This window comes from Crocodylus siamensis, chromosome 5, assembly GCF_052110815.1.
Source record: "Crocodylus siamensis isolate JL-2025a chromosome 5, ASM5211081v1, whole genome shotgun sequence".
Classification (NCBI taxonomy): domain Eukaryota; kingdom Metazoa; phylum Chordata; order Crocodylia; family Crocodylidae; genus Crocodylus; species Crocodylus siamensis.
In genome coordinates, this window is record NC_143399.1 from 48123474 (window position 1) to 48151152 (window position 27679).

The window sequence follows — 27679 nt, forward strand, 5'->3', positions numbered from 1 at the left end:
CACTTTAGTAGTCAGAAAACATTTTTAGCGTTTCAGTACTAATACCGTTTCCCAGACACAAAAAAGAGAAACTAAAAAAATCCATCATGGATTGACTTTAATCTCTAAGATAAAGTGTAAAGCAATTTTTCGCTGACAGATTTACTGATTTTGACAGGAGCGGGAAAGAGAGACATGTACAATTCCCAAAACTATAAAGGAATCTATATTCCTTATTCCTGTCATCTTGGAAAAGCCATTACTTTCATCCAATCCTCACTTCCAAATCTCAATGACTGTGATTATGAATCTACTATTTTTCCTGTGATTTTGAACAAACATTTTGTAACCGACATGCAAAGGTCATGACTATACAATTCCAACTTAAAACAAGTTAGATTCAAGTAAAGTTGTGAGCGTAAACAGCCTGACACCATCTGTAAAAAGCACAGAAGTAACTTTTTAACTCAATACACCATTCACCTACCCTCTCTCCTGCAACCTACTACTTTAATACCACCCACAACTCAACTTATCCCCAGGGGTATGTCTAGCCCAGGGGTGGGTAATTACTTTGGGCGGAGGGCCACTTACCCAGTTTTGGCTGGCTGTTGAGGGCTACATGGGTAGCCCTGCTCCTTGACAGGTGCCCCGCCCCCTGGTCACCATCCCAATGACTAACATCCCAATGAATTGGGACCAATGTCCCAGGGCCAGCACCAGTGGAGCCCAAAGCGGGGCGCAGGCTGGTAGGGGTCTGTGAAGCCAGGCTGGGCTGCACCAGCAGGGAGAGGGGATCTGGTCTAGCTCCACAGAGCCCCTGCCAGCTGGGACCATGCACTCCTGCCACCCTGTTCTGGGCCCCAGGACACTGGTGCGGGCCTTGTGCTCCTGCTGGCTCCCCACCTACTCACAACCAGTACCCCCCAGCCCTGCAGTACAGGCGGGGGGCAGCGCAGAGTCCTGAGCCCCTGCTCACCAGCACGGACGAAGCTGTTGCTGAGGGTGGGGAAAAGCAGCTCCTCACTTGCCTCAAGGCCAGGACTCCCCGCTGCAGGCACTCGCAGCCCACGTGGGACTGTCTGGAGCAAGCACAGGCAGCCTCATGCAGGCTGCAGGTAGCTGCAGCACGGGGCGCTGGCCATGGGGCAGGCAAAGGGCCACTTTTCCCTAAGCTCAGCACCAGCTTGTAAACCTGTGGTTACAAGCTGGTGCTGAGCCGGGGGGTGGGGCCAGGAGCCCCACCCTGCCCCATGGCATTGCAGCCATTTGCAGCTGGCCTGGGGCTGCCTATACCTGCTCCAGACAGCACCGTGTGGGCTGTGAGTGCGGAGCCACTTTTCTCCGCTCAGGGAAGAAACCCAGGGAAAAACTGAGCGCGGGAGGGAAGCAGCCCCTCCCGCCCGCACAGGGCTGTTTGGAACAGGCACAGGTAGCCCCATGCGGACTGCAAGCAACTGCAGCACAGGGCACTGGGCATGAGCGGGGAGGGGCCACTTGCCCCCGTGCTCCCTCCTTGCCTGAGGTCCCCCCTCCACTTACTTGAGCTTCCTGCACCGGGGCAGCCACGTGCTCCCAGCCCAGAAACCACGGGGTTTCCTGGCTGGGGGGTGGGACCGCATGGGCCCTGCTGTTGTTGGAGCCCACCAGGCTTCCCTTGGGTCCTACTACCCTTGGTTCCTGTCATTTTTGACAGGAACCAAGGGCAGAGAAATATTAGTTTTCTACATTTTTTTTTTTAGGGGCCCCGTGGGCCAGATAGAGTGGCCTCGCAGGCCGGATGTGGCCCGCGGGCCGTATTTTGTCCACCCCAGGTCTAGCCCATGGCAGGCGAGAGCTGAGCCAAGCTGCCTCTAGCTTCAGTTCCATGTGCATCAACCTCAGAAATGAGATGGCAAGGAGGACCTAGCACAGGGGCAGGCAACATATGGTTGTGGGCTGCCTGCTAGGCCATTCTATCTGGCTTGCGGGGGCCACCCCAAAACACAATTATTACCAGTCTACAACTGCCCCTTTGAAAGCCGGCAGCAGGCGCAGGCTTTCAGAGGTTGTGCACTATTGGATCAGGCTGGCTCTGTGCCTCCACCTCCGTGGGGCTCCTGGCACTCCAGTTGGGAGTCTCACATGGAGGGACAGAACCGGTCCAGTCTGATGGCCCGCAATTCCCTCTGGCTTCCAACGCATCAAGCTGGGAGCCACAGGGATCCATACACAATTGGGCTGAGTGTGCTCAATGCCACCTTGTGTGGCTCCCGGTATTCCTTCCAGGAGCTGCGCGCTATTGGGCCAGGCCGGGCCTGACTGATTCCATGTCAGCAGGTGGGGCTCCTAGCACTGCAGCCTTTGGGCTGGGCTGGGCCAGAAGCCCCACGCTGGCACGATTCTAGCCTGGCTTGGGTTGAAGACACATGCCAGTGGGCCAGGCTGGCTCTGTGCTTCCATGTGCAGCTCCTGGGACTCAGCTGGGGCTGTGCACTGCCAGTGGGCTCTGCCAGCTGTGGGCCACGAGTGCCCGAAGAGCCCACTGACTGCTGCTAGCAGTGCCAGGGGCTGTGCACCATGGAGGAGTATGCAAAAGGGAGGCACACCCTCTCAAGTCCCCCACATCCAGCCACACCCTCCCACAACCCCCCATGCACCTTTACAACCCCTCCACATGCATCTACCAACAAATCCCCCCCCCCAAAATATACAAGAGTAAGGCTATTTTGAGCTCTTATGCAATTGCCTCTACTTACACTATGCAAAAACATGTAAATCGGGACAAAAATAGTTTCATGGTTTCTAGGGTCGGAAGGGACCTGAATAGATCATCAAGTCCGACCCCCTGCCCTGGGCAGGAATGAGTGCTGGGATCATAATACCCCAGCCAGATATCTATCCAACCTCCTCTTGAAGGTTTTTAAATATGGAAAAATATGTTTTGAAATAAAATTAAAATGTTATAGTAGATGTTTGATTTTTAGTATACGATTTGTTTCTTTTCTGGTTCCAAGATGTCACCCCCCTCCCCCCCACAAAGGAATGCTCCCAGTGGGCATGGGGAGGGACTTCCGGTGGCAAAAGTCAAGGGTCAGGGGTAGGACTTCCAGTCCCAAGATGGTAATTAGGGGGCAGGGCACCTGTCAAGGGGTGGGGCTTTTGAAGCCCTCGACAGCACACCAAAAGTCATTAAACTGCCCCCCCAGCTGAAATAATTGTCCACACCTGGTCTAGCAGGTGCCCCGAGCTGCTGTTCTTGAGTGTGCTAGAAACCCAGGTCTTGAACAGGATGGCAGGTGTGCCCCCAAACTGTTTTCACCACTTCATTTCCAGGGTCAACATATCCAGAGAGGGGGTGGATGAGCAGTGCTTATTCCCTTGGCACAGTGACTTAACACACTATTACTAGGGCTGTGCGAAGCTTTGGGTGTTGATTCGATTTGGAGGATATTTGTCCTGATTCGGTGGTCGAATCTCCAAATCCAAGTCAAATCAGGAGACCAATTAAAAGGTCTGAATCAATTTGAAGCTCTCTGAATTGATTTGGAAAAGATTCAGAGAGCTTCGGTGATTTGGGCAGTCCCCGCTTGCTGCAGCAGGGAGCTGGACCTGGACTCCATTGCTGGTAAGTAGGGGGTGGAGGAGAGGGGAGGGGACCATGGGGGTCCCCTGCCAGGCCCCATCCCCTACCTGCTTCACCAGCCCCCCTCCCATGGCTGCCCCACCTGCACTAGCTCCTGGCTCTTTAAAAAAAAGCCCACACTTATCAGCTCTGCCACAAGCCCTGCCCCCCCATGGCTGGCCCTAACCCTAACCTAGGCTCCAGGCCCTTAGGGAAAAAAACAAAGGCTCTGAGACTCACCAGCTGCTGCAGTGGCACTGCGGCTTGAGGCAGAGACCTTCCCCCCGCCCCCATCAGCATGGGGCAGTGTGAGGCAGCAGGGAATTGCCCCCCGCCCCCCACAGGCAAGGCAGCCATGGGGGTGGGGGCAGGAGAGCAGGCAGTGGTTGGGGGCTTGTGGCAGAGCCCCCCATGCAGCACGGGGCAGCAGGGATCACCCCCCGTCTGGCAGCAGCCATTGAGTCAGGGCTTTTTTTTTTTTTAAAGAGCCAGGAGCTGGGAGAGCACACAGGGCAACCATTTTGAGTGAGCAGGGGTTGGGATCAATTCAGAGATTCGGCCAAATCTCCAGCTCGGATCTGGCCAAACTGATCCAGGACAGTGATATGAATCAAATCACTGTCCCCTGAATCAGCCAAATCTGAATCTTAAGCGAATACTAGCCACCTCGCACAGGACTAACTATTACCTGTATAAAGACATACCCCATGCATGCTACTCAGAAAGGTCTCCTGATTTCTGGCCATGCTTATTGGTTTACATCCATGTGATCAGAAAACAGTACCTGTGTGAATTCCATAAATGATTAACTTGGCATCTGGTTTTGCTTCAGTTCTACCTCACCTCCCTCGCACATACTAGGCAACACCCTCCCCACAGAATGTCTGGCTAAAACACTGGTGCATAAAGGGTCCATAAAAATTACATGGCTCCACTGAGGTCTTTATGTCAACCTTCTTATCCCAATCTCTAAGAGTTTCCCAGTTGTGCATTATTTGATACAACTAATACCTACCACATGTGGCTTAACTTCCCATTCTTCCATAGCAGCAGTACTTAGGGAGATCTTGAAGCATGGATGTTTTGGTACAGGTGCCCTGGGCTTACCCCACAACCCTTGCTCTTTGCATACTTATGAACAAAAGCTTCCTTATTCCAGTTCCCATCTTGCACCCTTGTTCAAATCCTGCTACCTCCCTAAACTTGTGCTCAACTCCTCATGCCCATCCTAAGCCCTGTTGTTCACTTTCTCAGCCCTTCTGCTTCTCTGTTCATCAAACTCAGCCCTATTTTCTCTGTGACTCTGTAACTTCTGTTCAGTCATTAACCCTATTCACCAGAGGCATGTGTAGATGGAAAATAGCAAGTTATAGACTTTGTTGGGTCAAGTATACACCAAGAGCCAAGGAAACAGCCTGGCAACACTGGAAATAGCTGATGAAACCAAACATTTCCACTGGCTGCTCTTCACATAACTCAAGTTATGCAAAACAAGCGAAATAACTACATAAGTTTACATTTCAAAATTCCAGGAGTGGCTTACATCCAAGATTTTCTGAGTCCATATGAAAATTTCAGAGTTTGTGGGAACTGTGGTTATTTAACTGAGGAAAACCAAAAGAAATGGGAGAGAAACAGCAACATTTTTAAATCTTTTCTTTGCAAAACTAAGTAAATTTTCCAAGAAAATAGTTACGTAGAAAATTGAATTGACCTCTGAAGAGTTATTGAATCAAATCCAGACACTGGAAGAGGATGCTTTCCCCCTATTTTCAGTTCAAATTTGAATGTCACTTCACTAATAAAGTCTTGTATATCTCCACAATAGCACATGGAAAGTCACTTGTGGCCCAATGGGAATTTTTAGGCGTCTACTAAAAAACTTCAAAATAAAGGACAGTGACGTCTACATGCTACAGCTGCCTGGAGTTTGTGCTTATGCCATTAAACACTGACTGCCCACCATCTATTAAACAGAACAAAAAAAGAAAAATTAAACAAGATCATGACCCCACATAAATTGTTTGAGGTCTGGAACAGTAAGGGTTGTCAGTACTGAGGTACTTCAGCAAAGGGGCAGGGAAAAAAAGGCAAATACTGGTAAAGAAGATTATGCTGTAGGTGAAATGCTGGTATCTGGCATAACTGCAAGAGAAGCTTGATGACTTTTGGCATTACCACAAATGGCTAATGTCACAAATTTCACATGCAATGAAATGCACTTCCTTTATATATGTACATAAAAAGTAACCATTCACTAGGAATCATTAATCAAGGAATACCTTCTTTATACTCATGCATATGGCTACCATATTATCCTTCAAACTTGTCAAAACCCACTTCTCATAGCCACAGTGGCCAGAAATCAGCCAATTCACGATGAATGTAAAAGCATATCTGACAATTTATAATAATGAAATACTGCAATTGTACATTAAAGCTGTTTATTTTTCTTTATGCCTCCACCATTCATTTTTATTTTTAGAACAGATTCTTCAGGAGAGGAACCGTCTTTCAGTATGAGTTTGCACAGCATTTAGCAACTTGGGAGACCTCATTCTGGCTGAAGGCTACTGTTGCTACTGCTTATAAGCAACAATACTTCAAGAATATTTAGAGCAAGATATGTTGATATGTAGGCTTGTTCCATTCATGTGCACCATGCCTTACTTACTGACTAAAATAAGCCAGTTCACTTAGCCTAACAAGCTCCTTAAAAAAAGGAGCAGCATTTTTTCACAACACTGTATTACTGGGAGTATATTCTCGTCTAAAAATGGGCTGAGTTCTACAGGCCATTTATACGTAACTCCTACAATTCCAGGAGGAAGCCTGATCAGTGCCATTCCCTGCACCTCTGTTCCACTGCAGATAAGTTGTAACAATACAATACTGGTAGAGAGAGCTTCAGGAGTGGGGTGCAGGTTTACATAACAGGTATGCAAATGTGTGGAGGGGAACGATCAGGTTTAGCTAGCTGTCTTAAACCAGACAGAGACCTCCACTTTACTCTAGGAAGACTGCAATTGCAGACAAATATATTTCATTTGTCCACAGGGTTGGTCCCTACAGCTTCCAGTTCTGGTAAGTTTCATTATTAAAGGCTTTTTGTTACATGATCATTTTTATCACAGACTTCTGACTGCAACAAATCCTAAATTAAACATAATTTAACACATGGAAATAAGCTGAAGAAAAAAGGATTCAGATACAGTAATAGAAAATATCATTAAGCAGGCAAGTTTAATGCAGAAGGTCAAAACCATTATAGCCACTGTTGAAAAGACAGACTGTAAAGAGCACAGAGTGAAGGATGAACACACTATAGGCATACATAATGGCATTACACATGGAACTCACATCTCCTTTACTGGTCTTGCTATTAAAAATAGTTTTAAAGTTTAGTGCATTTTCAGTCAAGCTAGCAGAAGTACTCATCAGGCCCAAAGATTTCCTGGCTGGGGCTATTTCTTGAAACCATGTAGAACAGCAAGCAATTTACTGCCAACCTCCTTACAACAACACCATTGAATATTCACTATTTTTCTTAAAAGAGTATACATGTGACGTGAGTTCTAGCAGCTCCCAATATTATTGGTCCATGGATGACCTTCATAGAAAACTATTGGGTAAGAAACTAATGTGGCATCAACTCATACACTACAGTTTGGGAATCTTTACTGGAGTAATTCTGTAAACTACAAAGGGTGGTACTTGAGCACACTAAGTACTTCATATGATTATGTTCATAAACTTCGGAAGCAAGGGATTTTAATAAATAGATTGCATCTGAAAAATATGTTTTTATAAGCAAATTTCACTGCACGTGAAAATTTGAGGGAAAAAAAATCATGCTAGCTAAAGGAAATTAATGCTTTTATACAGTAAGTCTATTCTTTGATTCTGTCCTGCACCACACTCTAGTAGAGCAGTCTTGGAGTCCTCCCAAACAGAGACCATCTATTAAATATGGATTGCCTGTTCTCATTTGCTAATTCTTCCCAGCCAGGATTTGAATCCAGGTCCCAAACATGAAAAATAAATGCATTAATACACTTGACTTCCAATTCCAGCAAAGTCACAAAAATAGTTGTGACCTAATGGTGACAGATTTTTCAGCTGCCAGCAGTCTTTATAGGCAAAGTGAGCCCTGTTTTGTGTGCATCAAAATAATTTCTGCCTGCCTAATAACCTGTACCATGCCACATCTTAACCGTGTCCCAAAATGTAATTATTTTTGTCAAATAGGAGGTACATTGGTTTTTAAACACATACAGAAGGTAATAAACCAAAAAAGCCTACTTATAGTACTATTTCGAACATATTGTAAAAGGTAGAAACATAGAAGTTTGTAGAAATTGATAATTTCTTAGGATAGTAGGACCAAAAAGGAAATGCACATCACTGTTAACATCACTGTTTGCAGACAACTCAATCTTTTTTGTCCTGTATTAAGTCTCGACACCGATTAATCTGCATTGAGAGCAAGGAATAGGAAATCTAGGTCTCAACAGTTGGGATGATGCTATCTTTAAGCCTAATACACAGGACAAGCGAAGAAGTCTTTCCCTTATAGTGGATGCTTTTGCTACAGTTGAAGCTATTTTTGCACCGTCGATATAAAAAAAAAAAAATATCATTTCCAGATATCTGAAATTGAAATTACTTTAACGTGATGTCATTCTGAAAGTATCTGTAGATTAATAAAAACTAATAAACAAAAAAGGAGTCCAACAATAAGCGAAATGCATTAGCCTAACAGATTCTAAAAGCAAAAGGCAATCTTAAAAATATTCAATTGAATAAGGAGAAAAATAATCAACCATTTGTGCCTCAATGATACAAGTGAACAGAAACTGTGTTGAGGCACAGTATGAATTTATATCCTTCAGCTGCATTAATATTAGAAAAGCAAACTTGAAGAAGCTGTGGGGTAGGGGGTAGAGGGTGAAAGAAGCAGCAGCCCTCCTGTATTTGATTATTTGTCTAATCTCTTTCATCCCCTTTGGACTACTGCCCTTTAAATATTCCTACTACACAGCTGTTGCTGTTGATTTACTCCTCAACAGAAGTCATGGTGACTGAAGCTGAAGCAAATGGCAATTATCCATTGCTATCTTATCAGGCTGCTGATTCCTCAGAGCATTTCAAAACACATTAACAGAGATGGTAAGAAAGATGGGACAAAGCACAACGGGTATAAGAGAAAAGGAACTGTGTGTTCTATCAGGACTGAATACTATTGATTTCAATTCATAATGAACTGATGTGTGTTTTTAATCAGTAATAGAAAAGATAAATAGTTATTAATTGATATGATTAGGTAACAACTGTAGACCATAGCTTTCAATGTGGGTGTAACTGACATGCATCTATATAGCCCCATCTCATATGTGCAGCATACAGTATCATGGGTGGGGAGGGGCAAAAAAGGAGGAAATATAACACAGCCTATTAGCATACTTCATTAACTTTTGTTTGTGAGTGCAAATTTAGATTCATTAAGTGGCCTTCATTTATTGGTCTCAACCTCACTCAGTGTGCACTTGTCTATGCTACAAAAACCACCACGCAAAAGTGGTATGGTCTGCGTAGTAGCACTTCCAAAATCTTCAGTTTCAAAGCTCTGCACTAAAATTAGTCTTCTCAGCACTTCTAGGACTGAGGTTATGGATGAAGAAACTGAAGCACAGATGAGGTAAGTCAGTTCAAAATCCCCCAGCAAGTTGGTGGCAACACTGGGATTTAAAAAAAAATGAAAAAACAAAACAGAAGTTCCAAGTCCCAGACTTATCTTCAGTACACTAGACTACACTGTTACTTGGGACCTCTTCTTTATTGGAACACTGGTATTATCAAATATTACTGGAATAATAGGGCTATTGCAGGACAGGACTGTGATGTTTTGAGCAAGCTTATGGACAGGACAGGAGTTCAATTTTAGCACTTGAAAATGTGGTGAGAGGGGGAGTGTACAAGGTGTTCCAGCCCTCTGGCTAGATAGCAACAAATGACCTCAAAAGGTGAGCTCCCCAGCTAGGGGGTGATAGGAAGCTGCTCCTTCACTCTCCACATAACCCCTATGGCTGATAGGCCATCTTCAGCTGAGAGACAGTCTCTGGCTTTTGCACCTTGCCCAGACCAGAGTCACCACAGTCTGTGCAAGAGATGGGAGGTAGTGGCAGCTGGACCTGGTCAGGTCTGGGAGGGATCCAGCTGTTGCAGAATTCCCTCTGTACTGTGTTTGGGGGTGACCCAAAGATGCACATGGGATAGGAGGCAGATGCCATCTCAGTTGAAACCATCCCAGACCTGCAGGACAGGATTAGCTGTGGGAAAATGCCTCCAAATCCCATTTTGCTGATTAAACTGTCAGGATGGGGCATTCCTGTGTGGCTTGACCTGAGCTCCAGGGGTATGCCTCTGCACTCATCACACAGACTTGGAGTCACTTGCATCTGTTCAACGGCAGACAGAGGACTCCCACCACAGGGAGAAATAAAGCCATTCAAGCTGGTGTGGGAGAAGAGAAATCTTCCTCACTAAAGGGGCTCTTATTTTTTCATGGGAGAGCCAGTCCTCTTCTGCAAAAACATCTTGAATGGCTGTACATTCTTTCTGTGCCAGGAGAAAGGCTCTTCTGGCACAAACGCTACACCCATTCATAGCCTGTCTTGGGCTCAGGATTAAAATGGGAGACATACTGCTGGTTCGGACAGTGGTATACTGTGAGAACTACATCTGTGAGAAAGCTTTTACAACATGGTTGATGAACTATGACTCTTTCCAACTAAAACTGCACATTCACCTGCAAATATAAAAGCATAAAGAAATAAAGGAACATTTTAGTTGTTATAAATAAAAAGTATCAGCACAGCTATCTACATTAGCTGAATACTGGTTAACGTACAATGCGAGTAAATCATGATGCGTGAAAAAGTCTAATTGCTAAAGTATCCACATTATGTGCATTGTTGCTAGTGAAACATTTTAGTTTTGCAACAAGCTGTTAATACCCGTGTTCCATCAACTCTGCATAGGTCTTTCAATACAATGCAGAATAAAGGTTTTACAATGTAAACTCAAATTTGAGTTGTTAACTTTGTCAAACAATTTTCTGCTAATGAAAATAGAAAGCAAAATGCAAAATAAACCTAAGTACAAAATTGCTGCTTTATTTTACACTCAGCTCATTTCTTCCCTCCTTTTACCACTGCCTGCACAAATAACTCTGGCTCTTGGTATGTTCAAGCCAATGAGTTCTGAAACAATGCATGGAAATGAAAGCACTAATCACTTCCAATTGCAATAAAGAATATTTTACTCTGAAGAGATGTAGTACTTTCCACAAGCATATGCTTTATAAACCAGAAAGTTTTTCCAATATGCAACAGACAGGAGAAGATCACAAACTCAGCCAGGGCAGACAACTGCACAAGTCTTTCATTAACAATGTGCAACATGGTCTCAGGCAATCAAGCTGACAAGGCCAGACATGGGTGGGGGGTGGGGTGGAGATCTATGCCAGATTCACACTTTGAGGTTTGGCTAAAATGCAAGGCTCTGCTTAAAGGATGCTTGAGGAAGGGTGCAATCACTTCTTTCTTCCTCTGCATTTCATTTGTATGCTATCGGCAGATTGCAGGTAAAAGGAATTTTTATGGATCTGAACCAATCCTTCCCCACAGTACATATAATACTACTTATGTTTCTTTCAGTATTTCTCATTACTATGAGTAAGTGGGAAACAATGTTGTCGTCTATTCTGCCAGCTCCCCAGACTGCATTACTTCAAACATATTGAAATGAGTTACAAAACCTCAATATTCTAAATCTCTGGTAATGCAGAGTTGGGTTCACTCTATGTTTAGCAACCCAGAGCATGAGTCAGATTAGTTGACTAGGATATACAGAAAAAGTAAAGACTGAAGTAGCTTGAGCATTATTTTCTTTTTAGAATTATAAAAGCGATTACTCAAATACTGAAAAAGCACAACACAAGCCTGCTACATGATCCTGTTAAGTTATCTAATTGGTAACATTTAGGACAGGGTTTTTAAAAAAAAAAATAATAATAATAATAATAGGGAGCCACTATTTTATGAATTAATTTGGTTCAATTCAAGCTTCAAACAGTTTAAAATAAACTTGGCTTCCAGCTGCATGATACCTTTAATTCATACCTTTATAAAACAGATATTAAAAACTGTTTTAATTTATTTCCATACTGATTTTTTCTTTAGTTAAAAGGCTTAACCTGTTCAAATGCTTTCAATTAAGACACTATGCCTTTTCAAGGCCAGGGCCATGGTTTATTGTATATGGCAGGTTGAGAATGCTACTATCAAAAATAGTAATTAGGTCAAGGTAACCATCAAGGAAAAGGAAGATTTGCCTCTAAAAAGTTAACCCTTAAACAGAAAAATGAACTGAATGCATTGTTTAATAAATCAACTATGCTCAGGGTTTTATTGCTCAAGACTGGGCAACTCAATTGACCTAAAACTACTCTGAAGGTACCAGATTCTAGACCATTTTGATCTTTTTGTATCCATACCATGACAGGACAGGGAATGTGCTGATACCATGGATTTCACAGCCTATACCAGGGTGATGGATTCAGAAGAAACCTACTGTATATAAACAAAAGTATTTGCACCTATAAAGCTAGATATGAGCATGCTTTTGCTCTGGCACTTCCCATTTCATCTAGAGGTTAAATGCCTTGATCAATTTTAAAATGCTGTCTATTAGGAGAAAAAAAAAACCAGTTCATAATTTCTCCGCCTCATTTACACAACATAAAATATTAAAATGACGTTAATGGTGAAGTCTAATTATGATGACAGCTGATGCAATTCATGAACAACTGTGCTTGTCAAATGTTTGTGGCCTTCTGTGACTTTTGACAGGTAAGTATACCCCATCTGAACAAGCACCCAACTGATAAGAATGTAAAAGTTAATTCCATTTATTGCACCTATGCTTGCTGTAGCAGATATGCCATCTGTTAGGAGATAAATAAATTTTTAAAATGCAGCGTTTAAACAAATGTAGCAGTAGTGCAATAACAGTGGGCTTTTCAAAACTCCTTGATAGGAGAGCAGAATTAGATCCCAAAGCTGGCTTCAGTAGGAGGTAGTGTTGCCACATGTCCAGGTTTTCCTGAACATGTCCTCTTTTTGGACCCTCCAGTCTCTGTCTGGGCAGTTTTTTGAAATCTGAACCAATGTCCGGGATTTTGCTCCACCCCACTAGTGGGAGGGCAACTGGAGGCAAGACACACCCACACATGGTCGGCATGCAGCCAGGCAGGGTCATGGGAGCAGCCTTGGCTGCTGGATACAGGTACATTTGTGGGGGGGCACGGGAGTGCGGAGGGGATGGCACTGGGGAAAGCACAGTGTCTGGGTGCTCAGGCTGTGGCAGGAGGGATTGGGGTGGGGGGGGGAGGCACCTGCCCATCCAGTAGAGGCAGGGAGCAGGGGAGCCCTTTGAGGGAAATAGGAAGCTCTGTGGCTGGGCCAGCAGCACTGGGGCTGGTGCCTGTGCCCGCAGAGCCAGGCAGGCCAGGAGACACTGCCCGCAGAAGGGGGGAGAGGAGGATGTGGCTCAGCTACCTGGCACAGCGCAGGAGCCCCAGGCCAGGGTGGGAGGTGCCACAGGTGTTCCCTCCTTCCTCCCACCTGCGCTGGGGCGGGATTTGCTTTTCTGCTACCTGCACAAATCAGAGCCACTGCACTGTGGCCTGGCTGGGATCGGGGCAGCTAGGGGCCCTGTCCTGCAGGTCTGGAGGGAGCAGGAGGCCGATGGTCAGGAGTGAGGGGCACCAACATAGCCCGGGAAGGGCAAGGGACTGTGGGTTGAGATTGAGGGGCACCAGCATGGCCTGGGGGTGTGAGGGACTGTGGGTCAGGAGTGAGGGGCACTGGCAGGGCCAGGGATACAGACCCAGGGACAGCAGCAGGGATGGGAGGCTGCAGATCAGGAGTTAGGTGTCCCCCTGACAGGTATCCTTTTTTTTGGAACTAGAAATATGGTAAGCCTATGAACAGCTAGGTCAAGAATGAATACTTCTGAAAAAATTACTGTAACTCTGCAAAATTTTAACAAAATGTCAGGCTTAAAGTACATTTCTTGATTGTAATCCACCAAAAAATCATTTCAAGTAAAAAGATGAATTGTTAAGATGTTAATTTTTTACTTTTCTTAAAGATGGAGGCAACAGATCAGTAAGGAATGATATTGATATAAGTGGTTAAAAGGCAATTTAGATCTGTGTTCCTGTAACATGAGTGACACAAAGTTCTTGTAACTATTTAATTCACAGTTAAAATTGCAGCAGTTTAGCTCTCTTGTATCTACAAGAGCATGAACAGGTAACAGTTGCATCACTGGCACTTCCAGGGTGCTAACTCAATTCCCCCCTCTATTTTTACAGCAGTTTAAAGTTATACATGCCTGTAGCCAGTCTCTCTAAGCTGCATCTGCAAGAAACTGGTGTTCCAAGATCCTATATAAATAGACATAGGTCAAGATCAAAAAGACATGATTGGGAAAGAAGCTTAGAGGTCTGAATGACCTCTTCACCACCTAGTAACAGATGTCTGATTTTAAAAGATGCCTAAAATGTCATTAATTATTAATGTTACATACTGGTGTCTGAAAAGAAAAATAAATGCATATGTATTTGTTAACTCAAGTTCTTGCAAAGAAGCCAAAGGCTTTATCTCTGTTATAAATGTTCCAGGACAACATTCACCCCCCAACATGTTCAGAATAAAGTTTAAAAATAGCCTCATTTAAAAAAAAACAAAAACCAAAAAGCCCAAAAAACCAAACCACCCCCCGCCCCCCGCTTCCTGGACTTACTCCAGTCTTCCTTGACACTGTCATTTCATTCCTGATCCCCTTACTGGTCTAACACCTGCCTCTTGTTTTCAAACCAGTTTCTACTTGTGCAGGGACAGTAGGCAGAACGCCCATACTGCTTGGCTGGCTCTTGCAGAGATCCACTGTTGTGGTAGAGACAACTCCCTTTCACACCAGACTCTCCAGCTCAGAGGTACAGGGAACAGAGATGATGATGATAATGATGAAAGGGGAATCAACATTACAGAAGAGATGACACGACATGTACGTAAAGGAAAATGAAATCAAATCACTTGATCTATAAGAGGAAAACTTGCAGAGAGGATGCAGCCTGTAGGTGCTGTAGAGGAGCAAGAAAATATACTTTGTTACCTTCAAAAGATGTTCGAGACAGGTTAACAAATGTCTGGGCTTCCTTGTTCCTCAAAGGCATGCGTTAAGGAAAACCAGGGTACTTGGGAAAGGGAGTGCAGAATTATGTACCTGTAAGATAAATATCCACATTTTTGGATATTTACCTGAAACCCAATCTAAAGATGCCCTGGTAATTAACATACTGATTAAATAATCTGAAGTTCACTAGCTGACGCATCAACTCCTGAGAACAAGAGGCTTAGTGGAAATTATCTTGGGAGGTTGTGGAAAGGATAAAAATTATATTTGTATAACAATTTTGAAATTTAAAAAGCACTACGGAGCAGGGACTGTCTACTTGTGCAGCGTTCGGCTAGAGTCTCTGGATGTTACTGTGGTATAAATATTTGATATTCATAAAATTGCTTGGGATACAGTTTATATGAAAGATTACCCGACTTATAAATTCTTATATTATGTATTATAGCTTGTAACATTACAGTATAAAGTAGACTAATGGACAATGCTTTAGCTTCATCTTTGAATTTTCTGGCTCTTGTGGTTAAATTGAAGACTAGATTTTATAATAGATAAAGTACATTCTTTGTCTAATAAGGAACTACTGATTTTCAAAGTACCAGAGTTTCAAAAGAAGAGACACCACCTCTGTCCGGTTCATGCTAAAATTGAGATATTTCTGTTACAACATTGACAGCATATACTGTAGCATCACAGTTTGTTAGGAAGTTTTCATATCTACATACTGGGAGATAAAAGTAACGCTCTCAGATCCCTGTTCATATTAGTAATAGACTATAATTCATTAGAAATGAAGCTCCTTCAGAGGGATCAACAGTTGAAACTATAATGTCAACAGCATTCAAAGATTTCTACCAACAGGTGATTCATTAATAGTTAGAAAACAGCTGAAAAATTGAAAAAAATGCTTTGCAATTTTTTTATTGTAAAATTAAAAAAATTAAATAAAAATTTTACAACAAAAGTAAAATTCGCTGGTATTGGTAGAACTGTACTGGTAATGAATTAGTGAACTCTGTGGCTGTAAATACTGTTTTATTCAAAGCCCCCCCCCCCCACTAAAATGCAAAGATCCCTATGCAATTTTTAGGTTAAGTACAGACAGTCAAAAAGTCTGAGGCTGAACCAAGAGGAGGGGTATGATGGAGGTAGGGAGTGGGGGGAAACGGTGATACGGCTGTGCCCTGCCTCTGCCCCCCTCACTCCTAAGCCCCAGCCCTGCTGGTACCCCTCACTCCCAACCTGCAGCTCCCCGCCTCCCACTCCCAACCCAGAGCCCCCTGTCCCTTCAGCTCTGCTGCCCACACAACTACTACTTGTGTGCACACCCACACCAAGACACACACACGCACTTACTTGCTGAGGCTTGTGCGCAGAGCACATGATCCCTGACAGCCAATCACCTTGCCCGCTGCTTCCAGCCCCAAGCATCTGCTTCTCCCAGGCACAAACAGCTCAGAGACAAAGCAAAAACCCAGATACTTACTAGGATTTTAAAAACCCACCTGGACATGAGGACAGGGGGCCAAAAGAGGACATGCCTGGGAAAACCCAGATGTATGGTAACCCTATTCCAAACCCAATTCCTCTGCTCCCCAGGATTAGTTTTGCCTCAGATTCACGGCAGCTAAGGCAAAACCAGCTGCAGAGGAGCAGGAGAATTTCCCTCCACTCCCTGGCACTGTCTGAGACTTGCAGGGGCTAAGGTAAGGTTCCTGAGGGGAAAAATTCCCTCAACTACCTGGGGCTGGGTGGAGCCCCCCTGAGGCAGGGGCTCCCTGGTGCCTCCATGCTGGGCTGCATGGGCAGGCACCTGGCCAGGAAGACTACTTTTCCCTCCTCCTGTGGCAGCCACTGAAGCAATCAGCTGCTGGGAATGGGGAGGGATGAGAGGAGGGGACTGCCAGGGTCTGAAAAGTGTGTCGTCGTCCCCCCCCCCATCACAGGGGCTTTCCCTCCTCCCATGTGCTGTGTAGGCCCTGGCTATGGGGGCCTGGGGGTCTGTACTGCTGCCCCACCATCCCTATGGGCTGACAGATACAGGCAGGAAACAGGCTAAGGAGCAGTGGTAAGGTAGTCCCCTGCTCTACTGGAGCAGGCAGCATAGCCCAGGGCTGCAAGGCACCCTGGGATGTTAGGGGACTGAGTTAACTTGAACCAGGAAGGGATCTGGGACAGAAGTTCCATAAACTGGTTTGACCTAAATCAGCTAAGTCTGATACTACAGCCAACGAGATTCATCTTAAACTGGTTTTGGTCATTTTGAAAGTGGTTTATGTGCACTGAACTTCTGTTTCGATACAGGTTTAAACCAGTTTCCGATCACTTAAACCGCTTTATGTGCAACTTCTGTCCTTAGCCTTAGTGATCGAGCAGAACCTTTACCAGTGACTGTAATTATTTTTGAAGTGAAAGAAAAAAAAAAAAAAAAGAGACAAAAAACTTGTGAATGTAGACCTGAAACTAAAGACCTGAAAAATAATTCATGCCCTTCATAAGCCTGGAAAGATCAAATGCAAACTGGAAAGAGTCTGGAGTGCTGCAGTGTTGGGGGTAGGACAGATCAGAATGCTAATGAAATCATTCTTGTCCTCACACTACTGATAAAAGGTATATCAATTAACATCCATCCAGAAAAGGAAGGGCCACAATCAGGCGTGAATATAATCACTTAACGCCAGCCCTGAAACAGCAAAATAAATGCTGTGGTACAGTTTCCACCCTGCCTCCCTCAAAATGATTTTGACACAAAGAAAAGGGTGATGTGAGGATATTCATTTTATTCATAAAATAGTTAAAAGCTTCAGAAAGAGATAAAACAAACTGACACACCATTCATCCTTGTGCACAGCCAGTAGTGGTAGCAAGAACTACTACTTGCTGTCACTACTGGTAGAAAGAACTATGTCAGTTCTGAGACCCATTTATGCCAGCAACTTCTGCAGTGAAAAACCTCAAAGTCGTCCTAGAACTGGGGAAAGACTGATCAATGGAAGCACACACATGCAAACATACCCCGGATGTTAGACACACACACACTTCTGATATGTTAGACATATCTGACATGTATCGATATATAAAGCCAGATTAAATATAAATGAAACACTTCCTGCTAAATCTTGTAAATTTGCATAATCACATTATCTAGAGGGTCTTGCACATTGATTGAAGTGTCAAAACACTGAAATTCCAAGATAGGGAGTGAAACACTAATAATAGAGTATGATATTCTCATGTAAGTCTCAAGAGTTGGACTCCTGTGGTGGTAATGATGAATAAAGTGCTGTTGTAGTGAGCTGAGCATTTTCTTTGCTTAATTCTCTTTTATTCATGTAAAAATAGAATTGAAACATGAGCATCTAAAAGGAGATGTTCACTGCACATAGTTAACATACATTATGTACTAATGTACAAAGATATTTCACTGAGTTTCTCTGAAGACAAGAAATTGCCATGTGGAAATTACTTCACATGCAAAAATCATATGCTCAAGCAACATACCCATGTAAATGTTACACACTATTACATTTCCAATTTAAGAACATTAAAAGACTCAAATCAAATCTCCAATGCCATCTGTGATGCTTTGGGTCTTATTTAAAAAAGATTAGATTTAATATTTCCTGTTAAAAAATGAGGTCAATATAGAACCCCTGCAAGTCTTAAGAAATAGGAAGAAAACAGAATGGAGTTAAATAAATTTCAGGGAAAATATTTTATTCAGAAGTGCAAAGATACATTAGTAAAAGAATTTGCTTAAGTGAACGTTCTAGAAGTTGATAAGCTTTTACACAAAGCCAGAGCTATCTTAGTGTGGTCAGAGAGGACAGAGTGTAAAACAGAGTTGGCAACCACCATCTAGAACAGTGGTGGACAAAATATGGCCCACAGGCTAGATCTGGCCTGCCAAGCTGTTCTATTTGGACTGCAGGGCCCCTCCAAGAAATAATTATTATTGGCCTGTGACTGCTCCTCTGAAAGTGAGCAGGAGATGGGCTTTCAGAGGCAGCACAATATACGACCAGGCAGGCTCTGTGCCTCCACCTCCAAGAGGCTCCCAGCACTCCAGCTGGGAGCCCCATGTGGAGGCACCAAGCAAGATGGCACATGATTGAATAGCTGGGCAGTGAGGAGGGGAGTTTCTGCCTTCAGTGCCAGAAGCTCCACACGGAGGCACGGAGCTGGCTTGACCCAATGAGGTGCAGCTCACAGCTGTAATGCCAACAGCCTCACGTGCTGGCAGAGAGCCAGCCTGGTCTGGGTCGAAGGCGGACTGGGCCAAGCTGGCTCCTTGATGCCATGGGCAGCTCTTGGGACTCAGCCAGAGCCGCACACCACCAGGGGGCTCTGCCTGCTGTGGGCCATGAACACTGAGGACCAGCTGCCTGCTGAAGCCACTGGTGGCAGAAACCCCACCCCCACCTCCTACCAACCCCCACCCCCACCCAAAAGTCCCCCACATGCCGACTTTCACCCCCCCACCTCACATCCCCAAGCCTCCCACCCCCCAACAAATCCCCCCACCCCCCCTCACAATACCCAAGAGTAAGACTTTATTTTGAGCTAGTATGCAATAGCCTGTTTTGCATAGTGCATATACATGTAAATCAGGACAAAAATATTTTTGAAGTAAAATTAAAATAATTTTATAGTAAATGTTTGATTTTTCAAATATGATTTGCTTTTTTTCTGGTTCCAGGATGGCAATCCCCCCCCCCCCCCCCAGTACTTCCAGGGGCAAGAGGAGGGACTTCTGGTGGCACAGTTCAGGAATTAGAGGTGGGACTGTGGTGGGCCAGGAGGGGGTGCTCCTGTGCTGAGCCACCCTCCCCATTGAGCCCGACCACCTTCCAAGATCCAAGTGCCTCCCTGGCGGGTGCCTCACATCTGGCTGACCCCCTTCCTGGAGCACACCCACTAACCCGGCAGTAACACTGCCACCACCCACAGTCTGGACCGATTCTGGATCTATGCCCCCTGGGAAACGCAGGCCTAGTAGCCCTTGAGGGTACTTACCCCACTTCAAGAACTTGGGGTATTTCTCTCAGTCTGAAGCACAAACAGTGGTCTCCCTTAGTCAGCCAAACCAAGTGGACCCCCGAAGCATAATCCAGACCCACTCCCAATAAGTCTCCCATGCTAGCTACAAAGGAGAACTTTATTGGTTACAAGGAGTAGGTTTGGAATAGGGTACAGGGTAGAGCAATATCAGAGAAATCCCATGGAGAAAACAGGCATGGCTGGGTAGCCTTTGATCATGTATCTGAATTACTGCAAGATATACATCTAGTTAGATCTCAGGTAGCTCACTCACGAGAATCATCCAGAGGCAGAAGGAGATTCCCTCTGGAGGCAGGCAGTTCACTGATCAAGAGTTTCAAGAGACAGAGCAAGTTTCAGATGGTCTACCTCTTCTCTCTCTGAGTTTCATCATGGCTACTGCTCCTCCTCCTGGGCAGTCCTTAACTTATAGAGACCTTATGATCTCATTTATCTGGTCCAATGGAGACCAGGACCTGTTGGCTGCCAGCCAGCCAATTTGAAATACATCACTGGTTGCCAGGTAGACTGGCAGGGTCTCTAGCCTCCTCCCAGTCAGGTTGGCATTGCTTGGAACAATAGGGAGCATAAGCCCCTCACCCAGGTATGTGATACCAGTCAAGTAGGCAGAGGGAGCAGGTTTCCCCCCTCCCTCAGGAACGTATCCAACTCAGGTTACCTAAAGAGATGGGATGTCTCCCCTCTGCAGGAGCCATGTTAACTGAATTGTCACACAGCAGAGTTTTTGGGGAGAGACAGAGGTAGCATTCTGTCACAGGGACTTCTGGTCCGAAGATGGCGATCAGGTGGCAGAGCACCTTTCAAGAGATGGGGCTACCCTTGTGGCCCTGGACAGGTCACCAAAAGTTGTTAAGCAGCCCTCAAGCCAAACTAATTCCTCACCCCTAATCTAGAACAATGATTTTCAACCTTTTTAGATTGAAGACACTCCAAAACTTCTCAGAAATTAGCAGCACCCCATTTAAAAAAAAAAAAAAAATTATGAAGAGTATAACAAGCATTATCATTGTATTATTGTTATCAACTGACTATATAATTATAATTATATTACATTCACCCCTTCAGGCCACTGGCAGGGACCGTTGCCCTAGCTCTGCCTGGCCTAGTGCAGCAGCTGATTCCCCACACACGGCTCCAGGTAACTGGTGGGAATCTGGAACCACTGGGACAAGTTTTTTCCCTTAGTTATCCAGGGTGATCTCCCCTGAACTCCAGCCCTGGAGCAAGTTGGGGAGAATTCAGGGATGGCCAGCTGTCAGGGATGAGGTGTTAGGCCATACCTGGGGAGTGACAACGGGGTGGACAGGGTTGGGCAAAAGGACACACAGGTCTGGGAGGGGGTAGGCCAAGGGAGTACTGTGAACTGTCACTACTGCCACCATAGGATGAAACTGTGCTGTGTTCCTCAGTTTTTAGAAGGAGCAGTGCCAAACTGAGAAGCAGCCACAGCAGAAAGTAGCGTAATGCAGACAGGCATGCCGCTTTTCTTACAGACCTTCCAGTTCAGCCTCTGTATGCCTTCTGAAAACCACAGTGTGCAGGACAGTGTCTCCCTGTGATGGTGGTGCTGGTATCGCAGCATCCTGGGGTGCCACAATACCCTGGCTGAGAACTGCTAGTCCGGAGTTAGTTAACTTGGTATATCTAAACTTCATAGTTTATAAACTCCATGAGGAGCAGCCAACCCATTTAAGGCTCTCTAGGGGAAACACAGAGACATTGTGAACATAACTAAGTTTATGTGTTTATCAGGAAATGATTCCTAGATTACTGCAAATAGGAAACTATCAATTATGCATTTTGGCCAAGAGACAAACAAAGGGGAGCCAAGTTTGTTATATCAGGGATGTTCAGCCCACACCTTGCAGGCCAGATGCTCCTGGTGCTGGGGCATCTGACCTGTGGGGATTCCCAAAGATCTCTGCATTACATTAGGCGTTCAGGGCCCAATCCTGATGCATGGGGGTAGGTGGGGTAGCATGGGTCCCAGTCCAGCCAGCAGACCCACCCTATGTTATTCATCTGCCTGAAAGGTCACAAGCATGCGCCCGACTGTGCTATACACCAAGGAGTTGTCCACAGCGTTTTGGGAATGAAGGTGAAGGAAACAGAGTAATATAATACCAGACCAGAAGCTATGTCAATATAAAGAGAAGGCACACTTTTGAAAAGTATAATCTTTCATCATAGGGAATCAACTGTTGTGGGGCTCAAACACTGAAAAATGAGGAAATGGCAGGGGTTGCCCTAGAAGCATTTTCAGTGGCTCACTACTGCTGAATGTGACCACCTAGAGAAAGAGGCTCAAATTTAGAAGCCAGGGGAACTAGAGAGAACAGCATAGTTCTATCCTTTAATCCTCAACTGTTACCTGAAGAACGCTATCAGAAGATTCTGCAAGGAAAAACCGCTATTTAACTTGAAAATAAAAACAATTAGTTTTGAAATGATTTTAAACCCCAGCTTTTACAAACAAAGCATAGCAAAGTAGAATGAAAGGTTTTTGGAAAATAGCTGAAGCTAAAACTGAGCTTTCAGGTTACTAGAACTATGACTAGATAATGTAGGTTATTATGGAAGGACACTGAATAAGCACTGGGTATTTAGGAACAACATGGGAGATATCATGTTAATATTAATAACTCTTCCAAATTAATTAGCAGTTAAAATTTGTAACGAATCACTTTCAGAAATAATCTGAATTAGCTAAATTAAATCTAGTGTAAGGGAGACAATCTGATGATTGTAAATTGTTGATGTCCCAGAGTAGCTCATGTATGCTAATACAGAATCCTATGAGAAATAAAACAAATACATGACAGAATAAAGATACCATTTAATAATTAATGGTAAAATAACTGCATGTTATTATTTAAAAATTTAATTAAATCCGAGATATTGTCAAGAAATAAGATGATTTAATGGTCAGCGCTGTCATTAATGGTCTGAGTTTTGGCAAGCCACCTCCCCCCACTCTGAGTCAATTTTTGTTTCCTAAAGTGGCAAGCCAGAAAGGTGTGTACAACACTCTTGTTTCAGAACAGTAGTTATAAAATCTAAGAAAAGGATCATCTGAAACTAATGAAGCTGGCTATTTTGGTAAAGAAGGCTGGGTTCAGTCATTCCTCTAAAAATTCCTGGCAAGACTGGTAATTAACTTAGCACACCAACTAGCAACTAGTTTTGGGGAATGATTACAACATCACCAGAAAAGCCAAGACAGGATAACAAGGAAAGTGATGGATATAAAAGATACTTCTGTCACATAACATCTGAGGGAGATCTGAAGCCTCCTGAATATCCAAGAGACTTTTGCTGGTGGTTAAATGGTTCAACTCCCAGAAACAGCTAAATTGATGATTTGAAGAATGACCCTGAGATGAGCAAACACAAGCCAGTTCTCTGTTCTTCCAATCCGTATGTTGATTCAAAGACATTTTCACAAAGTTGCAGTGTCATTATGTTAGTACTTGGAGAATACACCATTAAAAGTGTTCCAACTCCATGTCAAATGATCTTTAAGCAAAAGTATATATTCCCAAACTGCTTCTTTTAGAGAATGAGAAAACTTAATTTAAAAAAAAAACAAACAAAAAAAGATGCTGCTTCTAATACATTTTCTTTTTCTCTTTTTTTTTTTGGTCTAAAAAGACACAAATCTTTACCTAGGCTAATTTTCATGGCTTTTTTCCCCCCAGCTCTTATCTTTATCTCCTTGCTGCTTATCAAGGCCTTGATATTTCTGCTTGGAAAGTCTCTCAGGCTAACCTGTTTATCTGCAGTAATGAACACTCATGCAAACAGGCACAAAATTAAATGGCTTCTTTACAGCGATTATGATAGATTGAGCCATGCTTAATCTACATAATCAAATTGCTTCTGTGTTAGGCTGTAATATCTTTTCTGCTGCCCTGGGAGCAGACCATGCTGAACCTGATCTCCAAACAGCAGGTTTCTGAGAAATGTCAACTCAAGTTTGAGAGGGGGTACAGAGGGTTATTTAAGAATAATGGAGTGACAGATGTAAGATGTACACCTTTAACTTTGGAATGTAAGCAGCCAGGTCAGAATATATTGTGCCCTCTCTTCAGGAAAGTTATGCAGGAGTAACAGGAGAAGATGAATACAACTGGGCCTTCATAAAGAATCATCTATATCCCAGATGTGTGATCAAGATATAGCCCTTAGAAGGGACTCTCCCATATGCAATACTTAGAAAGAGATGGAAGAGACATTTCTATCTATCTTCCTGGTTCTGTTGTTAAAGCAGGGAAACTATCACTTCTGGTTTATACTGAAGAGTCCTAAGGCAGGGCAGTTCAACTTCTGAACAGCCAGGGGCTACATGCCCTGAAACCTGCACTAGGGGGGGCTGTACCCCTGGAGCTACAAGCTGCATCTCTTTCCTTCCCTGCTGCACCACACAGCCCAGTGCTCCTCTTCCTTCACCCTTCTCCTCACAACACTGCCACATGGCCTACCTGACCCTCAGCTTCCCAGCTGGAGTCTCCCCTGTTGCATCGTACCCCTCGTGCACCATGATCTCCAGAAAGACACCAAGATCCAGGTATACAATGCAGTCATCACCCCCACTCTCCTCTACAGGTGTGAAACATGCATGACCTACTGCTGCCATCGCAAGAGCCTGGAAAGATATCGTCAATGCCTCTGAAAAATCATCCGCATCAAATGGGAAGATCACCACACAAATGCCTTGTTGAAGCCAATGTTATCAGCATTAAGTCAGCGATCCTCAAGCACCAACTGCACTGGAGCAGACAATGTGTGCAGATGCCTGACTCAATTCCCAAAACAAGTGCTCTATTCCCAGCTTAGCTGCAGCCTGAGATCTCGCAGCAGCCAGAGGAAATGATTGAAGGCATACCTCAAGAAAACTGATGCCTACAATCAAAACCTGGGAGAAGATGGGTGCTAATCGCCTCCAATGGTGCTCAATCAAGGGACAGCCTGCTTCAAGGTAAAATGTATTGCTCTTGAGGCAGAGGGGAGAAAAAGGAGAGAAATCCTGGCCTACTCACCCCTGCAGAAAGACCTGCAACTTCTGCAGTTACCTCAAGAACCACCAATGAGCCATAGTAAAGAGCATTCTACCACTGAGGGACTGCTGATTAGGTAAAAAGGCAGTGGGTATTAAGCTTGTTTGCCCTGAGCACACAATATCCCAGGATGAGCAGAAAATGCTTAAAATATACCTGTGTAGTTTTCACCCTGTTTTCTCCCAGGGTAATTTACACCAGGATTCAAGTAAATTATACTGGCATGGACTGTGTGTGGTATTGGATCCTTTTTTATATTGGCATAGAGGCCAAATACATTGGTATAAATGTTGTGCGTCCAAAACCTAAGCATCTCCCTTGTATGGGGGGGGGGAATGAAAGGAGTGAATTTTCTCAGGTAAGACTATACCAGCCAGAAGTCAGAACTAGATCCTTGGCTCCGGTGCATTACAAGAACACCAGAAAAACATTATTTTCTCTAAATATACTCCAGGCCTCACTAAAAACATGTCCTGTGCTCCAGGTGAATTGGTGCAAGTATGAAGCCTTCTTAGAAAAGGACATATGATATTCCAAAAATTTCTATGAAACTAAGAATAAAAGAACATTGTCCTTGAAAGGTTCATCATGGATGTACAAGACCCTCGTAACCATATGCTGGTGCAGTAATTTAACATGCCAACAACTCTAGCAAAATCTCAAATTCTAGGAGGGTCCCCTGCACAGTTAAAAGTGTGGGGAACATGCACAAGAAAGAGTACTTTTTGGCTCAGCGGAAGTGGATGCACTATTATGGGAGAAAGGCTAAGGCCTCCTGACAAAGAAGGGATCACAATGGTGGCTCATGAAAAAATGCAAAACACTGTACGTAAAGTATCACAGGATATACTATAGCCACAAGTAAATTGCTGAAAACAAACACTCAGCCTCTAACTCATGAATCACACGTAGCTCTTCACTGCTCACTTTCTAAACTAGGGAAGGGTACTCTGGGTAGTCAAAGGAGAAATACATGGCTATTTAAAACAAACCCAGAAGGAAATGACATATGATCAGAACAGTGGTAGAGTCAGATAACAAAATAAGATCTAAATTATGATCAGACTGCACATTACTGAGTTGATTTAATTGTTGCATTACCATCCATTTATTACACAAATTTTTACGTTCAGGTTTTAAAATCCTTTTGTACCTGTCTGTAACTCAATTTAATGGCTTATGAGGTGCTTAAATTTGAGTACCAGTCAGACTAGAGTAGCGAGGGACAGTGTGACAGGAAACATGGGAAGAGGCAGGGAAAAGTAATCAAAAAGACTCAGAGACTTCATCTCTATTGCCTGGACAAAACACAGACATACAAATCAATGAGCAAGGCAGGCTGACTGGAAATACTGCCACAGAGAAAAATGGGGAAGGGGCACTTAAGTCTACAGGTTACTGCTGAATGGCCGTTGTGGTAGAGATCTGAATTGAAAGTTGTACAGCTGCTAATGTCCACTTGAGTTATGCCATCCATATCTGTCTATAAAATAAGATTACTACAAAATCAGACCAAAAAAAAATCTTAGAGTCTAAAAGAATAGAAGTAGTTTTTATCTTTGAATGCAAGATGCAAATTATTTAAAAAACAGAGCAAGATTTGGTTTTGATTCTGCATTACCATCTAAAATAAGCTTGCCTTAAGTGACACCCAAGTCATGACTGTGAGGGCATTTTCCATTACCATTATTACTGTAAAGAGATTTTTCAGAGGCAAATATCTCAGGTTCGTCTTTAGTTCTTAAAGTAAAATTCCATATAGGGCAAGGTTTTTCTAAACCAATTAAATCCCTGATCTGCAAACATAAACACGAACAACTTTATACTGTACTTTTTTGCACATGCAAGTATTTTTATGAGGTTTTTTTAAACACAAACTCTAACCAAATTTTTCCAAGCCAATCCAAGTCGAGAGCCTCAGGATGAAAGCGGACAACTGTATATTTGAAATAATGATCAATATAACAGTAATTGAGATGACTGCAACTTGTGCTTATTTTATTTTAACATTTAATCATTCATAAATGGTACCTATATTGAAATGTGTAATCCTACACAGGCAAGATGCAATTTAAATAATGGCATATGATCACTTTTTTAACCTTACCAAAACTCCTTTAAAAAAAACCCACAAGATGTCAGGTCTATATAAAGAAACACTCAAAGGAATCGATTGCTACAAAATGCCGCTAAGTCTGCAGAAGAGGACATTTTGTACATGCTATAATTTTGAATTTCTAACTTTTCTTGAGTTACAAATGGACTCATTAGCATGCACTATTTTTTTTAAAAAGTGACATGTAATGTTTCTATTATTCTAAAATCATGCCGTCTACTACTGACTTACACAATTCCAAGAAAGGTAACCAGGAAAATACCACAAGCAGGCAAACCTTCGACAATGCCATCATCTTAAATGAACATTTGGCATTTGCCCAGCTGCAATCTTAAGAGAAAGAAAAGCTTACCCCATCTGGCAGCGCCCTCCAGCACACAGCACTGACGAATTCATTTGTGTCATCCTCCTTCCGGTCCTTGTCCAGGACGCTTTTGACTGTGTCAAACTTGAACGTCAACAGTGTCTTTGAGAGGCCCTTATAGTACAGGTAGAGGGAGTTATTTTCACTTCCTATAAATAAAAGTGAACAAAGAAACGTTCTAGAACTGGACCCCATGAGTAAGACTTCTTTGATCCTTATCACAGATGGCTGCT

The 27679-nt window shown here is 43.7% G+C and overlaps 1 protein-coding gene and 1 non-coding gene across 3 annotated transcripts in view; both read right to left on the reverse strand.

Annotated features, from left to right (window-relative positions):
- Window positions 1–27679, reverse strand: part of COP1 (COP1 E3 ubiquitin ligase) — a 204884-nt gene that overhangs the window by 19674 nt on the left and 157531 nt on the right. For both annotated transcript variants that reach the window (XM_090048661.1, XM_090048662.1), the window contains exon 18: window positions 27435–27595. In XM_090048661.1, the coding sequence (XP_089904787.1) occupies window positions 27435–27595 (161 nt within the window). The remainder of the gene's footprint in view (window positions 1–27434; window positions 27596–27679) is intronic.
- Window positions 6528–6663, reverse strand: LOC149864055 (small Cajal body-specific RNA 3). Its single transcript, XR_016442826.1, has one exon.